Source organism: Rattus norvegicus, chromosome 1, assembly GCF_021556685.1.
Source record: "Rattus norvegicus strain SHRSP/BbbUtx chromosome 1, alternate assembly SHRSP_T2T, whole genome shotgun sequence".
Taxonomy (NCBI): domain Eukaryota; kingdom Metazoa; phylum Chordata; class Mammalia; order Rodentia; family Muridae; genus Rattus; species Rattus norvegicus.
In genome coordinates, this window is record NC_141534.1 from 220777310 (window position 1) to 220796199 (window position 18890).

General features: G+C 42.0%; 1 protein-coding gene and 1 long non-coding RNA gene across 7 annotated transcripts in view; one reads left to right on the forward strand and one right to left on the reverse strand.

The window, feature by feature from the left end:
- Positions 1-4187: 4187 nt before the first annotated feature.
- On the reverse strand, positions 4188-16941 carry Ms4a1 (membrane spanning 4-domains A1). Of its 4 annotated transcripts, none has more exons than XM_087563679.1 (8): positions 16681-16941; positions 16277-16465; positions 11323-11496; positions 10815-10934; positions 9237-9296; positions 7373-7609; positions 6217-6318; positions 4188-4960 (listed from the first exon to the last, which is right to left on the reverse strand). In XM_087563679.1, the coding sequence occupies exons 3-8, from the start codon at positions 11479-11481 to the stop codon at positions 4742-4744; spliced, it is 897 nt and encodes a 298-aa protein (XP_087419805.1). In that variant the 5' UTR covers positions 11482-11496; positions 16277-16465; positions 16681-16941; the 3' UTR covers positions 4188-4741.
- Positions 6202-18890, forward strand: part of LOC120093141 (uncharacterized) — an 87630-nt gene continuing 74941 nt past the window's right edge. For 2 of the 3 annotated variants that reach the window (XR_015652988.1, XR_015652993.1), the window contains exon 1: positions 6202-6345. This is a non-coding gene — a long non-coding RNA (uncharacterized LOC120093141). The remainder of the gene's footprint in view (positions 6346-18890) is intronic. The other variant, XR_015652991.1, reaches the window with a different exon arrangement.

The window sequence follows — 18890 nt, forward strand, 5'->3', positions numbered from 1 at the left end:
CTTTCATGAAATGATGTTTAGATGAATTGATGACTTTATAGCATCCTTGATTTGATTCCAATAATTTTAGGAAAAAAGTTTAAGGAGATTGTTTTAGATGTTTTGCCAGAAAGACCTAATAAAGTTAGAATCAAGAATAGAATGTGACCCCTCCTGATAGAACATTAGGTAAATGCTGCATAATAAGGAATACAATGAACTTTCATAAATTACACTAAACAGAAGACTAGGCTTGGGACAAATTTGTAATCAAGGAAAAACATTCATTCTAGGTTGGGCCTAAGGACAAAGCCACACTGTGTGATAAAGTCCTCCTTAGAAGGGGGAACAAAAATATTCATAGGAGGAGATATGGAGACAAAGTTTGGAGCAGAAACTGAAGGAATGGACATTCAGAGACTTCCCCACCTGAGGATCCAGCCCATAGACATACAGCCACCAAACCCAGACAATATTGCTGATGCCAAGAAGTGTATGCTGACAGGAGCCTGATACAACTGTCTCCTGAGAGGCTCAGCCAGAGCATGATAAATACAGAGGCAGATGCTAGCAGCAAACCATTGAACTGAGAATGGGGTCCACCTTGGAGGAGTTAGAGAAAGGATTGAAGGAGCTGAAGGCATTTGCAACCCCATAAGAACAACAACACCAATCAACCAGAGCTCCCAGCTAGGTCCCACCATCCAAAGAGTACACATGGACAGACCCATGGCTCTAGCTCCATGTGTAGCAGAGGATGGCCTTGTTGGGCATTAATGGGAGGAGAAGCCCTTGATCCTGCCAAAGCTGGACCCCCCCAGTGTAGGGGAATGTCATGGTGGGGGGGCAGGAAGGAGTGGATGCATGGGGAGGGGGAACATCCTCAAAGAAGAAGGGGCAGGGGGGATGGGATGGGTTTATGGACTAGAAACTGGGAAAGGGGATAACATTTGAAATGTAAATTAAAAAATCCAGTAGAAAAATGTCAAAAAAAGAATAAAATATATAGAATCCAATCTTGGAATCTAGTACCAAAACAAACAAACAAACAAAACAAACAAACAAAACAAACAAACAAAAAACACCCCAAACAAACAAACACCAAAACTGATTCAAGAGATTGAGGGAAACATCAGCACTCTATAATTCCTCAAACAATTAGTATCAATTCATGATTTTCCTCTACCTTTGGTCTCAGGAAACCACTGTGGGCATGTCACGTAAATGGAATCAAACAACATGTGAACTTTTAAAACTGGCTACTTCAATTAATATCCTAGTAAGAGCACCAGTGGAAGGGGAAGCCCTGGGTCCTGCTAAGACTGAACCCCCAGTGAACTAGATTGTTGGGGGGAGGGCGGCAAGGGGGGGAGGATGGGGAGGGGAACACCCATAAAGAAGGGGAGGGGAGAGGGGGATGTTTGCCCGGAAACCGGGAAAGGGAATAAACTCGAAATGTATATAAGAAATACTCAAGTTAATAATAAAAAAATAATAATAAGAAGAAAAATAAAACTGGCTACTTGTTCCTTAGCATGATGTCTTTTAATGAGATGTGCCTTCTTTTCCTTTGGTAGATGAGTAGTTTTTCATAGTTTTCCCTGTTTACCCATTAGTTGGTAGCTATTTGAGTTCTTTCCAATTTTTAGTTATTTGTCTATGGACTATCGTTCTCAAGTTTGTATGTTAACATTTCTATCCTCCTTGGGGTCTGCCTGCTAGTGAACTTCATGGGTCAAATGGAAACTTTACATTTAACATTTTAATAATGAGCACTTTGATTCCACAGATCCTTAGTAACACTTTCTTGTTTCTTGCTGTTCGTAGCCAAGCTCATGAATGTGAAGCTGTCTCACACTGAAGTTTTTATCCATATTTTCCCAGTGTATAATGACTGTGAACAGTTTATTTGCTTATTGGCTCTTTGTGGCTGGGAGAAGTATATGTTCAAATCATTTGCTAACTTAAAAGTCTATACTACCTTCCCCCCAAAAAATTAATTTAAGCTTTCTCTCTGAATTCTGGGGACAGCCCCTTTGTCAGATTCAGGATTTGTAAATGTTTCCCCCTTATGTGAGTTGTATTTACATTTTTAAAATTTGTGTCCTTTAAGTCATAAATTTTCAGGGCCTAAAGAGATGGCTCAATAGTTAAGACTGTTTGCTGTTCTTGCAGAGAACCTGGGTTCATTTCCTAGCACCACATAGCAGCTCAAAAGCCACTTTTATCTCTAGTTCCAGGGGATTTAGCACCCCTCCCTCTGGCCTCTGCAGGTCCCAGCACACATGTGGTACAAATAAACTCACACAGACTCATATAAGCACACATAAACAAAACAGTTTTTAAAATCTTTAAAATATCATAAAATTTTAAAATTTTGATAGCATTTAATCTTCATTAGTTGCTTATCATTTGCTATATTTAAGAAACTATTGTCTAATTTAGGGTCACAAATTTGAAGTCTGTATTTTTCGTTTAGGTATTTTTTAATGGTACCTTGTACATTTATGCTTTTGATCCATTTTGAGTTAGTTTTTTGAAGAGCTGTTGGGACCCAAACCTTTGTAGCTGTCTTTTGCTCCCGAGCTGTCACACGTGGTTAGCTTTGTGCCACCACATGCTACATGGATGTCTAGCCCATGGGTGCAACTGGTCTTATTTTTTCAAAGCTTTTGTTCTTTATGATTACAAAATTGTTTCTATAAAAATAAAAATTGTGAGGAAAATCTAACTTAAAGCTAGAGAAATGCCTTCTGCTTTGATAAACATATCTGCCATTGGGTAATGCAATTTCATTCTACATCAATGGAGGTTTGGCAGGGGAGGCTCATGAGAATTTTTATTCTTTTTAAATAGACACTGAAGTTATCTAATGCAGAGTTACAAGAAATTGGCAAAGATTAATTATTTGAGAATCTAATAATGGCTAAAGTAAAATCCTTAAGGGTATGAGTTTCAGAGAGGGGAATATTTTCAGATTGAATACTGCATTCAAAAAATTTTCAGTTCGACACTCCCCTTCCTACCTTCTCACCTTCTCCAGGCACTGCCATGATCTTTAGTGTAGGGTATCTTCCATGTGCTGGATATGGTGAATCAAGTTATGGCTTGCAAGAGTGAGCAGTAATTAGTGATGACCTACTGGATGAATAATTTCCTTGGGAGCCCGTGTCAGGTATGTAGGAATACCTCAATATGACTGGATGTGCCACTGTTCAAACATAGATTAGTGTTAGCCTCAGAAGCATTCCCTTGTTTGATGTTACGAAGAAGAAACACCCAAGGTGGAGTTATCCAGTGCAGGTACAGACACAAAGTTCTGTTTACTTAGAGCTTGTTTTGAAGACCACAAGGGTAAAAATTTTACTTCCATTTTCTTTGTAATTACAAGAAATATTTCCCACCAGTAGCCTCCAATAAAGTAGAAATATTCCAAGGAGTGTGACTCAAGTTGTTCATGCCTAGACTGGTCATGGTATCTGGATGATAGGTTATGGCGAGATCTTAGGCTAACAGTATTTCTAGGTCAGGTGCTAGCTAGCATCTCCGCACACAAACAGGGGTGGGAAAGTATGGTGGCCCGAGATTTGGTATTTTTAATTGTGTTGTTTCTAAGTGTGATCTTCTTTTTGTGGTCATTTATAGTGCATATAAGATGCATTTATAGTGAGTCTTAATAACTTACCAGCTAATTGCACATTAATGCCATGACTAGTTTTCCAAATGGTGTAAGATTCTAGGTGTCTTTATTCATATGGTGTCAAATCCAATTCTAACTTTTGTGACTCAGTGCATTGCTCATAGAGTATGTTCTTTGACATAGCTTATGCAGACATATGAGCATAGATAATTTGGTTATTTCAAACATCACTAGAATTTGAAGAGCTGGGTCAAGCTCTGACTCAAGTCCCTACAACTGTCATAGAATACCTTGGCTTGCTTCTTACTTTCAACTTAATTGCAAAATAGTGATAGGGATTCTTTTGTGGTCATGAAAGACCAAATGAAACTATTCCATAAACTACTCTGTCACGTGGAAAGCATCTTGTAAGCACAGCTGTTGCTTATGATTTGACATCTGGGTACCCATTGATGACATTTCTGTCCCACCCTTCTTTCTTCTCCTGACTAAAGAATACAAGTACATAAACTGTGTGACCAGAGGCCAAGAAACTGGAGCTGGACAAAGTTAAGACACAGAGACTTGCTTATGTGTAAGCTATGCTTTTTGTACAGACAGGCTTAGGAATAAGCCTTTTGCAGCTTCCCAAGTGGGATACAGAAGCTTGAAGAACAGGTCACATTTTGTGCCTTCCCCACAGGCATATAGGCAGCTCATTTCCTCTCATTATTATTATTGTTATTTTCCTTAAAACAATAATGCAAAAGGGACTCCACTAAAAATTTAGAAGGAGTCAGAGAGTTCAGAGATGAACGGAACAGTCGTGTGTCTTTTCCCTCTGCTGTAACTGCTGATGGAGGAAATGGAGAAAAAGCATTACCACTACTGAGACACCCATCCAAGGAAAAGGTGAATGAGAATTCTTCAGCATTTCTGCCAATGTAAAGTTCCCTAAGCAAGAAACAAGGCAGTCCTTTATAATCACTGCCTTCTTCAAATGTGAACGAGAGCTAGATGTGGCTTCTCTATGCAAGGGTAAGCTGTGGAAATATGGAGAACAGATTGTGGAAGGCCACAAGAGATGAGTGTAACTATGTGTCTTGGAAGCTCTCTAAACAATAATGCTTATTAAAAAAGAGCTTAAGGAGAGATCTCATTTTCCACTGGCAAGGATTCCTGCTCTTGGGGAGGTGCTGGGAAGTTTATTTCTGCTTCTTCTTCTTCTTCCTCCTGCACTGGAATAATTTCAATTTCCTCTTCATTCTTTGGTTGGGAAGATACTCCACTTAGCTCAATGATTTCTTCTTTCATTTTAATTGTCTGCTCTTTTTTTTCTCCAGCTGACAGCAGAACCACATTCTAGAAAATAAACAAATGCCTCTTGACTTTTACCCTCGACACACCTTCCAACAATCTATGTATATCCAAATGCCAAATTATTCTCAGGTTTTTTGTTTAGTTAACCTTATACTATAGATACAAGGATTGGCTGCATGGATGCTCATATTCTTGTCAAATCATCTACTTATTAAACCCCAATTCTGAGTAAATTGTTAAGTGCTCCAGGCATTTGCCATTTTGCCTGGAATAATCATACAACATGAAAAAAAGAAAAATATCAAAAATAGAGGAGTTTAGATTCTAGAACTGATTTGCTTTTAGTGATTATAACCTGGGGAAGTCATTCTCATCCTGCCTTCTTCCCATATTTGTAATGAAGGAATCAGTAATGACTATTAGGTTATAAGCTAAATCTTATAGTCTGCCACTTTGAAATAGTTTATAATAGAGGTACTATTGAAACATTCATATTTCCTAGTTTTGGAGACTCTTTGAAATACTATTGTTTTGGAAGTGGAATGAGGTGAAGGGAGTGGAAGGGAACACTGAAAAAATCCACGAACCAGTGACTTCATCAGCCTTTAGCCTTCACCACACTACGATGGGAGAGGGCACGCCATCCAGGTGTGAATACCAATGTCCACCACAGGCTTAAACTTTTCAATACTTGTTCTGCGGTTGGCAGAACTGGGAGTGATCAGAAGTGTGGCCTTGTGGGAGGAGATGTATCACCGGTGGTAGGCTTTGGGGTTATAAAAGTCAAAGCCATTTCTAGTTAGTTCTCCCTGTCTCATGCTTGTGGATCAGAAGTCAGCTCTCAGCTACTTCTCCAGAGCCATGGTTGACTGCCCACTGCCACGATCCTCCCCATGATGGTCGTGGACTCTAACTTATCCTCTGGGATTGTGAACCCCAAATAAGTGCTTTCTTTTATAAGTCACGTTGACCAGGCCATCTCATTACTGCATTTCAGTAGAACAGTAAGACAAAGTGGGAGTGGGAGTCTGAAGTCAAGTAGAGGGAAAGGCTGGGTGGCAGGCACACTTGTGCACCTGTGGAACTGTGTAGCATCTGTCTAACTGTAGACTCCGTTACTCTTCAAAATATTGGCTGTCACTACTGGTGTTTTCTGGGTTCCAAAAATTACAACAAAACTTTATTTTTTTCCCAATGAAACTCCCAATTCCAAAATTTCACCAGATCATATTCTATGTAAACAATTCTTTGTAGATATTAATTTTCTAGCTTGTTGTGGACAGGTAACTCCAACTTACAGATTTGGGCCTGGAGCACACTCTTTTCCACTCATTCTCTACAACACCGGCTGTCACGAGCTTCTGGAAGAAGGCAGAGATCAGCATCACCGACAGAATGCCCTGGAAATCAACAGCATGGAGGCACAGGTGAGAGAACAGCAGCTGGACATGCACAGTGCACAGGAGTGACAAATGACTGGAGCTCAAGGAGCAAAAATTGAGCTCAGTTCTTTAGGCGAGTAAGCCGAATTGCTATGGGAAGCAGTTGCTAAGAGATAGCATCTTTTAGGCAGGCACGAGAAGGTAAGGTGGGAATAGGAAACTGAAAGATCAACTCTTTTTTAAAAAAATTCTTCTAAAGAAAGACTCATATAAAATTCTTTCAGTTTGGCCTGATACCATAGCTCAATTGGTAGGATACACCGCTAGCATACTTGAAGTCTTAGGTTCTAGTCCCACTATGTAAACTAGGCATATCGGCACATCCCTGTAAAATCTCAGCACTAGGAGATGTAGAGTTAGGAAGATCAGAAGTTTAGTATAGTATAGTTACAGTATAGTGAAGACCAGACTGGACTACATGAGACCCTGTCTCCAAAGAAATAGTATCATCTTTAGGGGGATGTGATATCATATTGAGGAAACTCCACAACATTTGAGAGATACACTTCTTTTCCCCTTTAAACTCTGCATTCAAACTTCAATGATGACTAATATGTCAATAACATTTTAGGAATTTCCTCTATGTTTTATTAATAATGGTAATTATTAATATCATCAATGATATTAAGAATGATGAACTCATAACGCTTGGTGTAGTGGCCTGTGCCAGTAAGTCCAGCATTCAGGAAATAGGAGCGGGATTGTTGTGAATGTGAAGCTAGTCTAGGCTAAATAGACAGTATTAGACCACCCAGTACCACACAACAAGAGCATCCCTCAGAAGAAATGATAAAGTTACAGATAGAATCTCTTTTACAAATGACACTGCTCTAAGTGTGTTGCCTATGGCAACCAATTTGTTTCTCAACTCAACAGAGGCAGTATATGAGGAGGGTTCTGGTCCAAAGCTACATACAAAAAAAATAGCAGACACAGAGTACCTGGATGTGGAGTTGATGTTCATATGGAGCATAGCGCATTCCCTCCCTGGAGTCACTGCTCTCAGACTTACCAAGAACACAGACTGCACGCTGTTACAGTACTGTGTAGATGGGGAGTTTTTCTCTGAGGAATTGGATGGCTCACAGTTGTAGATATCAACATATAGCTTGGGAGTTTTAATCAGTTCCAGTCTCTCCATTTTTAAAAAATGAGAAACTGTAATGTTAAGTATGTCCATGATTGAAAGAATTATTCCAGAAATGGCAGCAAAGAGGCTTAGAGAGCTCATTATCACTTTCGCTTTGACCTGAAACAGAGGCAGGTTTGTTCATTAGATTTGATTTCTGTTTGGAAAACATAAAGCAGGATATAGGATTTCAGCCATCATTCCCCTGACTCATGAGGACACCACACCTGAGTTCTAGATCAGTGCTTGCTATGGGGTTTAGCCTCTTTGTTATTGTGTTTAGCCTCCTTCTCCCCCCCCTTTTCCAGTCTCCTTGTCTTAAGCCATCACCATCTATTCAATTTACCAAAATTCCAATGATCCTTCACTCACATCTACTCACATCTCTGGACTTTTTCATTGCTGCCGACTTCCCAGACATGCACTTAATGAGCAAGTGAGGATTAATGGTATTGAGAAGATGCCTCCATAAGATCTGGCTATAAGGCATTTTCTTAATTACTGATTGATGGGAGAGGGCCCAGCCCATTGTGGGTGATGCCATTCCTGGACTAGTAGTACTAGGTTTTATAAAAAGCAGACTAAGCAAGCCATGTGAAGCAAGACAGTAACCAGCACTCCTCCTTGGCCTCTGTATCTCCTGCCTCTAGGTTTCTACCCTGTTTGAGCTCCTATTCCGACTTCTTTGGTGATAGACAGCAATGTGGAAGTGTAAGCTGAATAAACCCTTTCCTCCCCAACTTGCTTTTTGGTCATGGCATTTTGTCACAGCAATAGAAACCCTGACTAAGACAACCATCAAATAAAATGTATCACCCATAATAATAACAACACTGCTCCCTACTGATGTTATCCATTAGGGCAAATTTCTCTTGGTAGCACAGTCTAGAGGACATGGCTCTGACTACTCTGACCTGTGCGGGTGATAAAAGCTTGCTATATCATATGCCATATGGTGAGGCATTATTGATATGTTTCACTAACATATTTCACTCCTGGCTATGTGACTTATTAATGGCAATTTGGTAGTTTGGGTTGTATTTGATATTTGTAAATTCCCTTAAATTGATATTTTTCAGATAGACTATAAGTAAGAACCACCTCAATCCAAAAGTGACATGTACTTAGTAAGTATAAGTATTATTAGAGGATTTTTTTAGAGTGAAATTTGGTGGTGAGCTCTGATCAGCCACCCAGATTCAGGAATTCTATAGGTTACTTATTTTAAAAGGATATAAATAAATCTTTATGGACAAGCTCTTGTAGGCCTTATCGCCCCATCTCATCTTTATATTGATTTTCTGTGTCAAGACTAGCACTTCTGTTCATAGGGGCTTTGGGGGACTCCATGGCACTCCTGTACTTGCTTGGGGTTCTGAGTCTCATTGTAAGGCTATGATCAAGCTGGGACCCAACTCAAGTATCATTTTCCTAAATGGTGCATCATTTCCTAAGTAACATTCTTTCAAGATATTCTAGGTCTGTCACCTCCACAGGGAACTTAGCATTGAAAAATTATCAAGTCTGGTCTTCTGACCCTGCCTTTGATTCCTCACCATCGACAGACTTAGGCAGATGTCATTTTTGAGTGTCTTGTGAAAAAAAAATCACATCGCAACCAGGATAGGTTCCATTGCTCAGAGAAGAGTCTGTAACTACAATGCTCTTTTTAGGGTCCCTGGGCTTGTTTTCTACTGAGAAAGTAGCTGTGTATTTCGTGTGTGGGACAGGGCATATGATTACTTGCCAAACTCTTCCTGGAGGTTTTCTCTGCTGCAGCTGCCAGGAGTGATCCTGAAATGATGTACTACAAAGAGAGAGGGGTGGGAAGGGGGGAGGGGCAGAAGGGGGAGGAGCAGGAAGACGGAGGAGCAGAAGGGGAGAGACAAAAGGTGACTGTTAGCCACTGATAACTGCTTGGGAAGGAACCATCTACATTCTTTTGTGTGTCTTTCATTAAACTGTATATTAAATTTCATCACATTAAATTATTTCTTGGAAGCCATCTTTCTTTGTTATTCGGGTTCATACATGCAGGCTGTGCTGTTCAACCTTTGGGACCTCTAACTAGGAATAGAATAAGAAAAGAGAGAGAGAATTCACACCTTTCCTTGTCAATGAGAACCCCCTGGGCCCATACCATCAAATAGAGACATAAGGAATCCCCTCTAGTAACATGATTTATTCCTTATCTACACAGGCTACGATTACACTTTGTCTCTAGCTTTAAAAACACAATTACGGTGGGTGACTGGCAAGCACAGGTGGGAGAGAAAGTGTGAATTAAAACATTTTCCCTCTTTTCAATAAAAATATGATATTTTTTATGTGTGTGGCTGTTTCGTCTGCATGTTTGTGCCCCAAGAGCATGCCTGGCCAAGGAGGCCAGAAGAGAAAATGTTGAATTCCTCTGGAACTGGCATTACAGATGGCTGTGAGCTGCCATGTGGGTGCTGAGGATTGAACCTGGGTCTTCTGGGAGAGCAGCTAGTGTTCACCACTGAGGCATCTCCCCAGCCCATCTCTCTCATTGTAAATTAGTGAAAATGTTCGTGTGTGTGTGTGTGTGTGTGTGTGTGTGTGTGTGTGTGTGTGTGTGTTCACAGTGACTTAATAGCCTTGATGTGTAGAAGGCAGGACTTGAATATGATACACTTTATCACATCATTGGTTGCTACAGGAAGTAAGAGTGAATATTTCTCCCAAGTTCAAACAATGAAGTGCAGAAATCTTACGACTAATCTACCTTGGTTCGTGGAAGCTTCAATTCTGGACTCACTCTTAGAGGGACATAGTCATGAAAAGTGTCCAGGCAAAATAAACACTACCTAGCCTCATGTCATCCACAGAATTTATAAGGCTGGGAAACATGTACATTAAGTAGCCCAGAAGAGCGTTGCTGAACTTGTAAGTATAAAAGATTATTTGAGATGAAAATAATTTCATCAGGTTCCATAGTAACTAATAGACTTGTAGAGACATGGGAGGACTTAGGGTTGTTTCCATTTCTCCTTTCCTTCCAAAGTGCCAAACATCCAGTGTCTCATACCCTGCACTAGCCAGCTATGCAGAGACCCTGCTTTGTACAGTCTTCATCGCCTGAGAAGAGCTGACACAGCTCCTTTCTGTGAATCCACATGGAATATGACCCCTTCAACCGCAGGAGCCTCGTAGTGTAGTCTACCCTCCTTCCTACTTAATTATGCCAACCCCGTAAGATTCTGCTGCCCATATTACTTTCCTCAACATAGAAACAACCTAGATCCTTTTTGGCTTTTTTCCTCCTTCAACATCTCAAAAGTTGTTGCTGTTTATTGTAACTTACCATAATGCCTCCCCACAGAGGGTACCATACACTCAAACAGATGGGTGCAAAAACTCCTGTGGGGATCATCAGCAGTCCCCCCAGGGAAATGTGGAAGAGGCCATTCATGATCTGGACAGCCTGAGGAGAGAAGAAAGGCACTGGTGAGGATTGAACTCACTGGTAGGGGTCAAAGGCAACATGGGAGACCTGAGACCTGAGTAGACACCATGCATTGGTCCTAAAAGGAGTGGTAGCGCTGTCCAGAATTTTGCCTCCTTGTTCATATCGACCTCTCTCACCACACAGCGCATTTTCAAGGAACAGATATGTCTAAAAAAGCAATGATGTAAGATTATTCTGCAGTGATCCAGGTGTTAACTGGTGTCCTCTGGCATCGCCCACTTTGAGAACATGGTCACTTAAACCTGTCTGTGTGAGGCAAACTGAATTCCATTTACAGCCTGAAGCATCAATATTTGCCAGCCAGAGTATCTCCAGAGTGTGGAATGGAGGAAAACAGTCTTACCCCCAAAGCCTTTGATTCCCTCATGAAGAAGCTTTGTGTGGGGCCCACCAGTGAAGATGGTCTTCTGGGGATTACTTTTTGAGCAGGTTGCATGGCGAGGGGTCCTTTTGTAGGCTCTGTTGGGAAAGGTCCACTCACTGAATTTCTGGGTGTTGTCATTCTATTTTCAAACCCCTGAAAAGAAAACAGTGAGGTGAGATCAAAGACAAAGTCTTTGGCAATCTTACCTTCTGACACCATCTAATACTTCTTTTAGTATTCCCTTGATGGTGCCACTGAGACTGTCCTCTTCCTAGTATCTTCAGATGTAAGACAAGGTCGACTACTATGTTATAGGAAAGAATCTTGTAGTTTTTACTTTATGCATCTATAAAATGAGAACAGAACAGTGCCCTTCCATAGAATTATCATTAAGTGAGTGGACATATGAGCCGAGGACAAGGAAAGAGGGTAGCAAAGTGATGAGACAATGAGTCACATTCCTTCCAGCTCTGACTATTTAGCTTTCTTCATGTGTCTTGTGTTGGGAGTATCCATCCATTGGTTACATCAACCATGTACTTGAATTTCATTGCTATTTTCTGTACCCTGGACATCCCTCTGTAGGACCACACATCTGGCTAATTGTAAGCTGTGGAATTAAGACTGTCTACCCAGGTTGCTGAATCTTACTAAGTACATGGGGGGCTGGGCAAGTGAATCTCTTACACTTTGTCCTGTTTTATAAGTACAAAGAAATTCCTCTTGGGAGATCTTTTCTGAGCCCAGCAGAGGAGACAAGGGATGAATCACTGCCTCTGTTTTACAGAAGAGGGGACCAGGACAGACATGTTAGGTAACTATAATTACTAATTACCTGAAAAGAAGCCCCTAACTTGTCAACTGCAGTGCAGTCTCACTGCTCTGACTCCTGTGGGGAACAGTTTCATTTCTCTTCCTTTCCCTTCAAAAATATGCACACTCTTAATGACTTAAAGCAACACAGAATTTGACTTTTCTGCAACATGGGTTTTAGGGAAGCATTTCTTACTTGATTTCCCTCCTGTTCTAAATTAGCAGCTGTCACATGGCCCAGGGGAGTCTGTTTCATGCCACAAACCATCCCACGAGACCATTAACCATAAAAATTATTTACATAGCCCACCTAAGAGTATGCAAATGAATATTGCTCTGGAGCTAGAAAAATCTGAGAAGCCAGTTTGCTCATGTCACAAGTAAGGATGCTTCCCCTGGATATGGGGCATCCTTTGGCAAAGACCTTATACCTCATTCTGTGTACCCGCAGGTTGGACTGCAGTGCCACAGTTGTTTACTTGAGCATGCACTATGTCCCAGGGATATTAGTGTGCTAGTTCCAGTTTTTCTCAGACCTCCCTCTTAGGAGCCATTGTATCACCTTTAGTAGATACGTCAATAGAGGTTCACATCAGTTATTTTCCCAAGATCATTTGGCAACTAGAGAATGAGTTAGAAGTCACTTCACTCCATTCTAGGGAACGAATTTTAGTGATGGTGACTTAACAAATGCAAGCTCATTAATTGTTCAGGTTGAAGGAAATGATTGGACTACCATTATTATAATTCTGCCAGAGTTCCCAACTGCTTACTAAGTATTGGCTTTGTATTGTTACTGAGATGAACTTTTTATTTAGGCAGAGTCTAGTGGGAGTGTCTGTATGGCCTATTGGCAGTAATAATATGGAGAGAAGAACATCTTTCTGTTAGAATAATATCTTTGTAATAACTACATTTCTACAAAGTGTTGAATAACTATTATTACAAAATATCTTATAGCCAAAATAATTACTTTTATATGCCATCTTATGCTAATGATCTCCCTGTCCTCCCTCCCTTTCTCACACACATGAGGGCACTACAGGTTGGGGCAATAAAATTACATTTAATGGAAACAGATGAGGCTATAGCTGGTCCACATACTCCTACAAATGTAGGTTTTTGCATCATTGCCTTATTAAAAAAATCATACAAATTGTTTCAATAGACTTCAGTTCATAGCAAAGATTGGTATATTAGTAGGGTTACTGGTCACATTGGTCAAATATGACAATAGGAAATCATTTCATATTTCACAAATATTAAAATCAATACTGACACTGAAATGATGACTTAATTTGCTCACACACTGTTCTATTTTATCACCCACTGCAGCTCCCACAAACCCTTTTGACTTCTAAAAGCATGGCCGTTTTTTTCCCTGTATCCCGGGAAGATCTCACAGTATCTTCTCTGGTTTGGGCTTAAAGAATGACTCTTAAGACTAATAATTCCATCATCTTCTGAGACACTTGAGCCACACCCCCAACCTTAACTTCCCCCTTTGCCCCTCAAAGTAGCTTTGCATTTATTCTTCCTGTCCCATGCTTTGAGCTGCGGTTGAATCTGACATTCTTTCCTTCAGTCCATTTGCTTCCACCAGGTGTTCACTTCTTCCGGAAATCCCTTCTTCCTGGGACCTACTCTCACTCCTTGTGTGTGGCAGTATGTAGTAGAAAGAGCCATCTACATTTGTGATCTCTGTGAAATTAGGATAAGTTATAGTTGTCCTGTGATCGATATGATAATACATATCCAAAGAATAATTATTACTACTGACCTTTATTATGCTACCTTGTTTCCCAACCCAAACTCTCATTTTAAAATATGGCAACGTCCCCCATTACCACTCTGTTTTCCCTTTCCTCCCTTCAGCTTTTAAAATTTTTGCTTTCTACCTTTTCCCCTAACTTCCTCCTCACGGACACAGTCCCTGATACTCTTCAACTAGATTCTGCCATTCAACCGAAACTCTGTACAAAGGTTGTGCTGTAGCCTGTGGCCTTTTCTGGGTACAGTGCCTCAGGTCACTTTATTTTGCTAATTGCTCAGACTTAAGACATTGGTACCAGGGGGTTTATGAGATGGTTCAGGTCAAGTCTTACAAGCATGAAGACTGGAGTATGGATTTCAGCTTCTATATAAAATGCTGGCTGTGGTAGCATGCACTTGTAACTTCAATGAAGGAAGTATAGGTGGATAGATCCCTTGGGTTTGCTGGCCAGCCTGTCTAGCCAAATTTTTAAGTTTCAAGTTGGGTGAGAGACCTGTTTTGTGACTGAAGAAGATTTCTAATATTAACCTATCTTCCACATGTGTTTGCATGTGTGTGTGTGTGTGTGTGTGTGTGTGTGTGTGTGTGTGTGTGTGTGTGTGTATGCACACAAACAGAGGCTTGGAGGGAGATTTTACCCCTGCTCCTTCAGCTCCCTTATATTCAGGCAATAGCAAAATCATGCCATTTCCTCTGTAATACCTCTTACACATGGACCTTTTCCCTACACCTAGTGTCATCTACATATTGATTCTGACTTACTTTCCTGGTATAGCATAAGAAAAAAAATCTTGCGGATCAGGCCAGCCAGATGGCTTAGCACTCCATTCCCAGAACTCACATGATAGGAGACAACTGACTTCTGCAGATTGTCCTTTGACTTCCACATAGGTACACATGTGTGCAAACATACTAAATAATAAATAAGCAAATAAATGTAAGAGTTGCTAGAAGTGCTCTGGATACCGTTTTCCTTCAATATGTTTTCTACTATATGCCCCACAAAGCAGCCAAGACACATACATCACCTTAAATCTCTAAGTCGTGCTCTTCCTGGGCTCTCACCAACCCACCTCACTGTCTCTAACTCTCGTTGGCTTTCTTGAGACATCCTTCTGACTCCTCATTGCAGTCCAGCTCTGGATGACTTTCAGAGCCTGTGTCCAGGTCATGCCTGTCCTGTCTCCTGCTTCTTTGCTGAATCTGCAAAACCTTCAAGCTAGTCCTTCCTGGTCTCTCTCCACGTCCTGACAATACCCCCCCCCCCAAGAAGGACCATCATGTTACCTCAGGCTACTTCTTGGCTGATGGTAAGAACTTCCTCAGAGTCAACAGCAGTTCATGTTTATTCCTTTTCTACAGCTACTTTATTTTAGTGTGACTCCTGCACACGGTGCCAACCCAGCAAGGGAACTGTGTGGGGTTATATGCCAAACCGGCCTCTTGTGATTCTGTGAGTTCAGGCTTAAACAGACCACCAAGCTTGGCTTCCTCTCTGGGCAGGTAAATGCTCAGGATGCTTTCTATTCACAAAGTGATAACCTCCACTTCACCTGACCATCAGTGAAACAAAACCATTATGAGGAAAACAGGGAAAGTCTCTCTGTCTCTGTCTGTCTCTCCACCCACCTTGCCCACCTCATCCACCCCCGACACACTTACTTTACTGTTTACTTTCGGGAGCGCATTAGAATCTGCTTAAAGTCAATCTCTCTACCCCGTCTCTAGCGCCCACTCGCACCCTTGGCTTCTTAGATTATAGACAGAAAACAGGATTTGTGCTCAGTATTCCAATGCCAGATGGTAAGGTTTTACATCATCTGCATATGCTTACACTGAAGTTTTCTCTTTGGAGACAAACTCAGCTGAGCAGAGAGGAATGGAGTTAGATTTTTATGGCCAGTATTATTTTCTAATTTGGTCTCAGGTAGTCCTAAAACAATTCTGTATTCTAGGTTTTATCTTCATGATGCAGAGGACCTCGTGTTATTGATCCCATTTCATGGATGAGGAAATTGAGGCATGGAGAAGTTTAGTAACTCACCCAAGGTTATGCAGCTTCTATGTGGTAGAGCCCCAGGTGGAGCACAACATTCTAGAGACCTTGTCTCCATGTTTGAATCCGCTCGACAGCTACTGCCCAGAGTCATTTTTGAGAGGGAAAGCCATTAGGAGAGGGGTGGCACATCCAGCCTTGAAATCGCCACACTAAATCATGCTGCCATTTGAAAGTCTCACCAGCGATACCCCAGGCTGAAAGCTGACTTTCTATTCTCTAAAACCACTCTTTTCATCCAGACTTTCTTTCTATTAGAGTTATTGAAACAGAGCAAATTCAATCCTTACCTGGGTCTCCGAGGCTTGAAGGCTCAAGGACCAATTTAGCTGTTCACTGCTGAGATCAGCTGGCCTCTTCTATCTCAAGTTCTTGAAGATGAGTGAGATAGACCAGGCCCCGAGTGGTACCTCTGATTGACACCAGGTGACAGGAAATTAGCAGCTTCTGTTACCTTGAGATTTGCTCCAATCACTTTGCTTTGATACAAAGGATATACAAAAAAGTTTCTGCCTTACCAGGAGGTTTCACTTCTTAAAAATTACCCTGGGGACTGCCTGGAGCACTTCATGCTACCTTAATTAGAAGAACTTCTGCAGCCTCCACCCTGTAAGCAGGTGTGGATGGTGGGTCCCCAAGGGCTGGAAGAGGGCTAGAAATTCTCCAGAGATGGGCTGGTAGGGACTGGCCTTACCTTCATGCTTCACTTTTGGGGCTGAGTAGGTGTGTGTGTGGGGCACCCAGGCAAAGATTCAGAATCTGTAATCAGGTACTCTTGGGAGTATTTGTTGGTTTTTAAACAATACCCTAATTTGCTCATGCTCAAAGCTCTAGCGGGCCATGTAAATCTTATGTCAAATTTAGCAGAAATGGCCTGCAATCAAATTTGTCTCTGTAGAACATGCACTCAGAAGCGTGAGGCAAGACTCAGCTCCCATTTCGGGTGCTAGGCCCTGAAACAGCACATTTACATATGAGCCCCCCTTCCCCCTTCCTGCTCCCCTCCCTTTGCAGTATTGCTTGGAGCTCTGTGACTGACTTCAGTGATAGGTCAAGTAGCGAAGTGGCAGAAGTTGGTGACATGGGGAAAGTCTATAAACATTTGGGAGGCAAAAATTAGATTTTTCTCAAGACTATTATTCTCTCTTCCCTATTTAACCTCATGTTAGACTTTTTAAAATTAATTTTATTTTGGTTTAAGCTGTTTTTGTTTTTATTTTTTTTTACACTCCAGTCATTACCTCCTCCTTCTTCACCCGCCCACAGTTCAACATCCCATTCCTCCTACTCCCTGTCTCCAAGAGTATGTTTCCCCCATCCCACGCCTCACCCCCACCAGGCCTCCCTACTCCCAGGCGCCCTGAGTCTCTGGAGGGCTAGGTGAGTTCTCTCTCGCTGAGGCCAGACCAGGCAGTCCTCTGCTGTATATGCGTCAGGGGCCTTGGACTAGCTAGTGTATGCAGCCTGGTTGGTGGTTCAGTGTCTGAGAGATCTCAGAGGTCTGGGTTACTTGAGACTGCTGGTTTTCCTATGGGGTCACGCTCCTCCTCAGCTTCTTCCAGCCTTTCCTTAATTCAACCACAGGGGCCACAACTTCAGTACATTGGTTAGATATAAGTATCTGCTTCTGTCTTATCCAGCTACTTGTTGGGCCTCTCGGAGGACAGCCAAGCTAGGCGCCTGTCTGTATGCACACCGCAGCATCAATAATAGTGTCAGGCCTTGGAGCCTCCCTTGAGATGTATGCTAAGTTGGGCCTGTCACTGGACCTCCTTTCCCTCAGTCTCTTCTCTATTTTTTTAATATTTTTATTGGATATTTTATTTATTTACATTTCAAATGTTATCCGCCTTCCCAGTTTCCCCTCTGGAAACCTCTTATCCCATCACCCTACCCCCTTCCTCTATGAGGGTGATTTTCCAACCACCCACCCATTTCCCCCGGCCTCCCCACCCTGGCATTCCCCTACACTTGGGCATTGAGCTTTCACAGGACCAAGGGCCTCTCCTCCCATTGATGCCTGACAAGGCCATCCTCTGCTACATATGCAGCTGGAGCCATGGGTCTGTCCATGTGTACTCGTTGGTTGGTGGTTTAGTCCCTGGGAGCTCTGGGGTGTCCGGTTGGTTGATATTGTTGTTCTTCCTATGAGGTTGCAAACCCCTCAGCTCCTTCAGTCCTTTCTCTAACTACATTTGTCCCTGCAGTTCTTTTAGACAGGATCAATTCTGGATCAGAGTTTTGCCTGTGGGTTGGCAACCCTATCCCTCCACTTGATGCCCTGTCTTTCTACTAGAAGTGGACTCTACAAGTTCCGTCTACCCACTGTTGGGCCTTTTGTTTTTTTTTAATTGGATATTTTATGTATTTACATTTCAAATGTTATCCCCTTTCCCAGTTTCCCCTTTTCCCATGCTCCCCCTCCCTGCTTCTATGATGATGCTCCCCCTTCCACCCACCCACACCCACCTCAACACCCTGGCATTCCCCTACACTGAGGAAAAGAGCCTTCACAGGATCAAGGGCTTCTCCTTCTATTGATGCCAGACAAGCCATCCTCTGCTGCATATACAGCTGGAGCCATGGGTCCCTTCATGTGTACTCTTTGGTTGGTGGGTTTAGTTCCTGGGGTGTCTGGTTGGTTGACATTGTTCTTCTTCCTATGGGGTTGCAAACCTCTTCAGCTTCTACAGTCCTTTCTCTAACTCCTTCACTGGGGTCACCATGTTATCTGATGGTTGGCTGCAAGCATCCCCATCTGTATCAGTAGGCTCTGGTAGGGCCTCTCAGGAGATACCCTTGGGTGGGAGTGGGAGCATCCTCATAGAAGCAGGGGGAGGGAAAGGAGTTAAGGGAGAAGTGGGGGAGGAATAACATTTGAAATGTAAATATATAAAATATCCA

Excerpts from the sequence above, each read along its gene's own strand:
- Ms4a1 (XM_087563679.1), bottom strand. The coding sequence starts at position 11,481 with ATGACAACACCCAGAAATTCAGTGAGTGGACCTTTCCCAACAGAGCCT. Across the intron at positions 7,610-9,236 it reads AAACCTCCAGGAAGAGTTTG|GTCAAAGCGAAAGTGATAAT; the intron begins GCAAGTAATCAT and ends CCTCTGTTTCAG. Across the intron at positions 4,961-6,216 it reads TGTGCTCCAGGCCCAAATCT|AATGTGGTTCTGCTGTCAGC; the intron begins GTAAGTTGGAGT and ends TTTATTTTCTAG.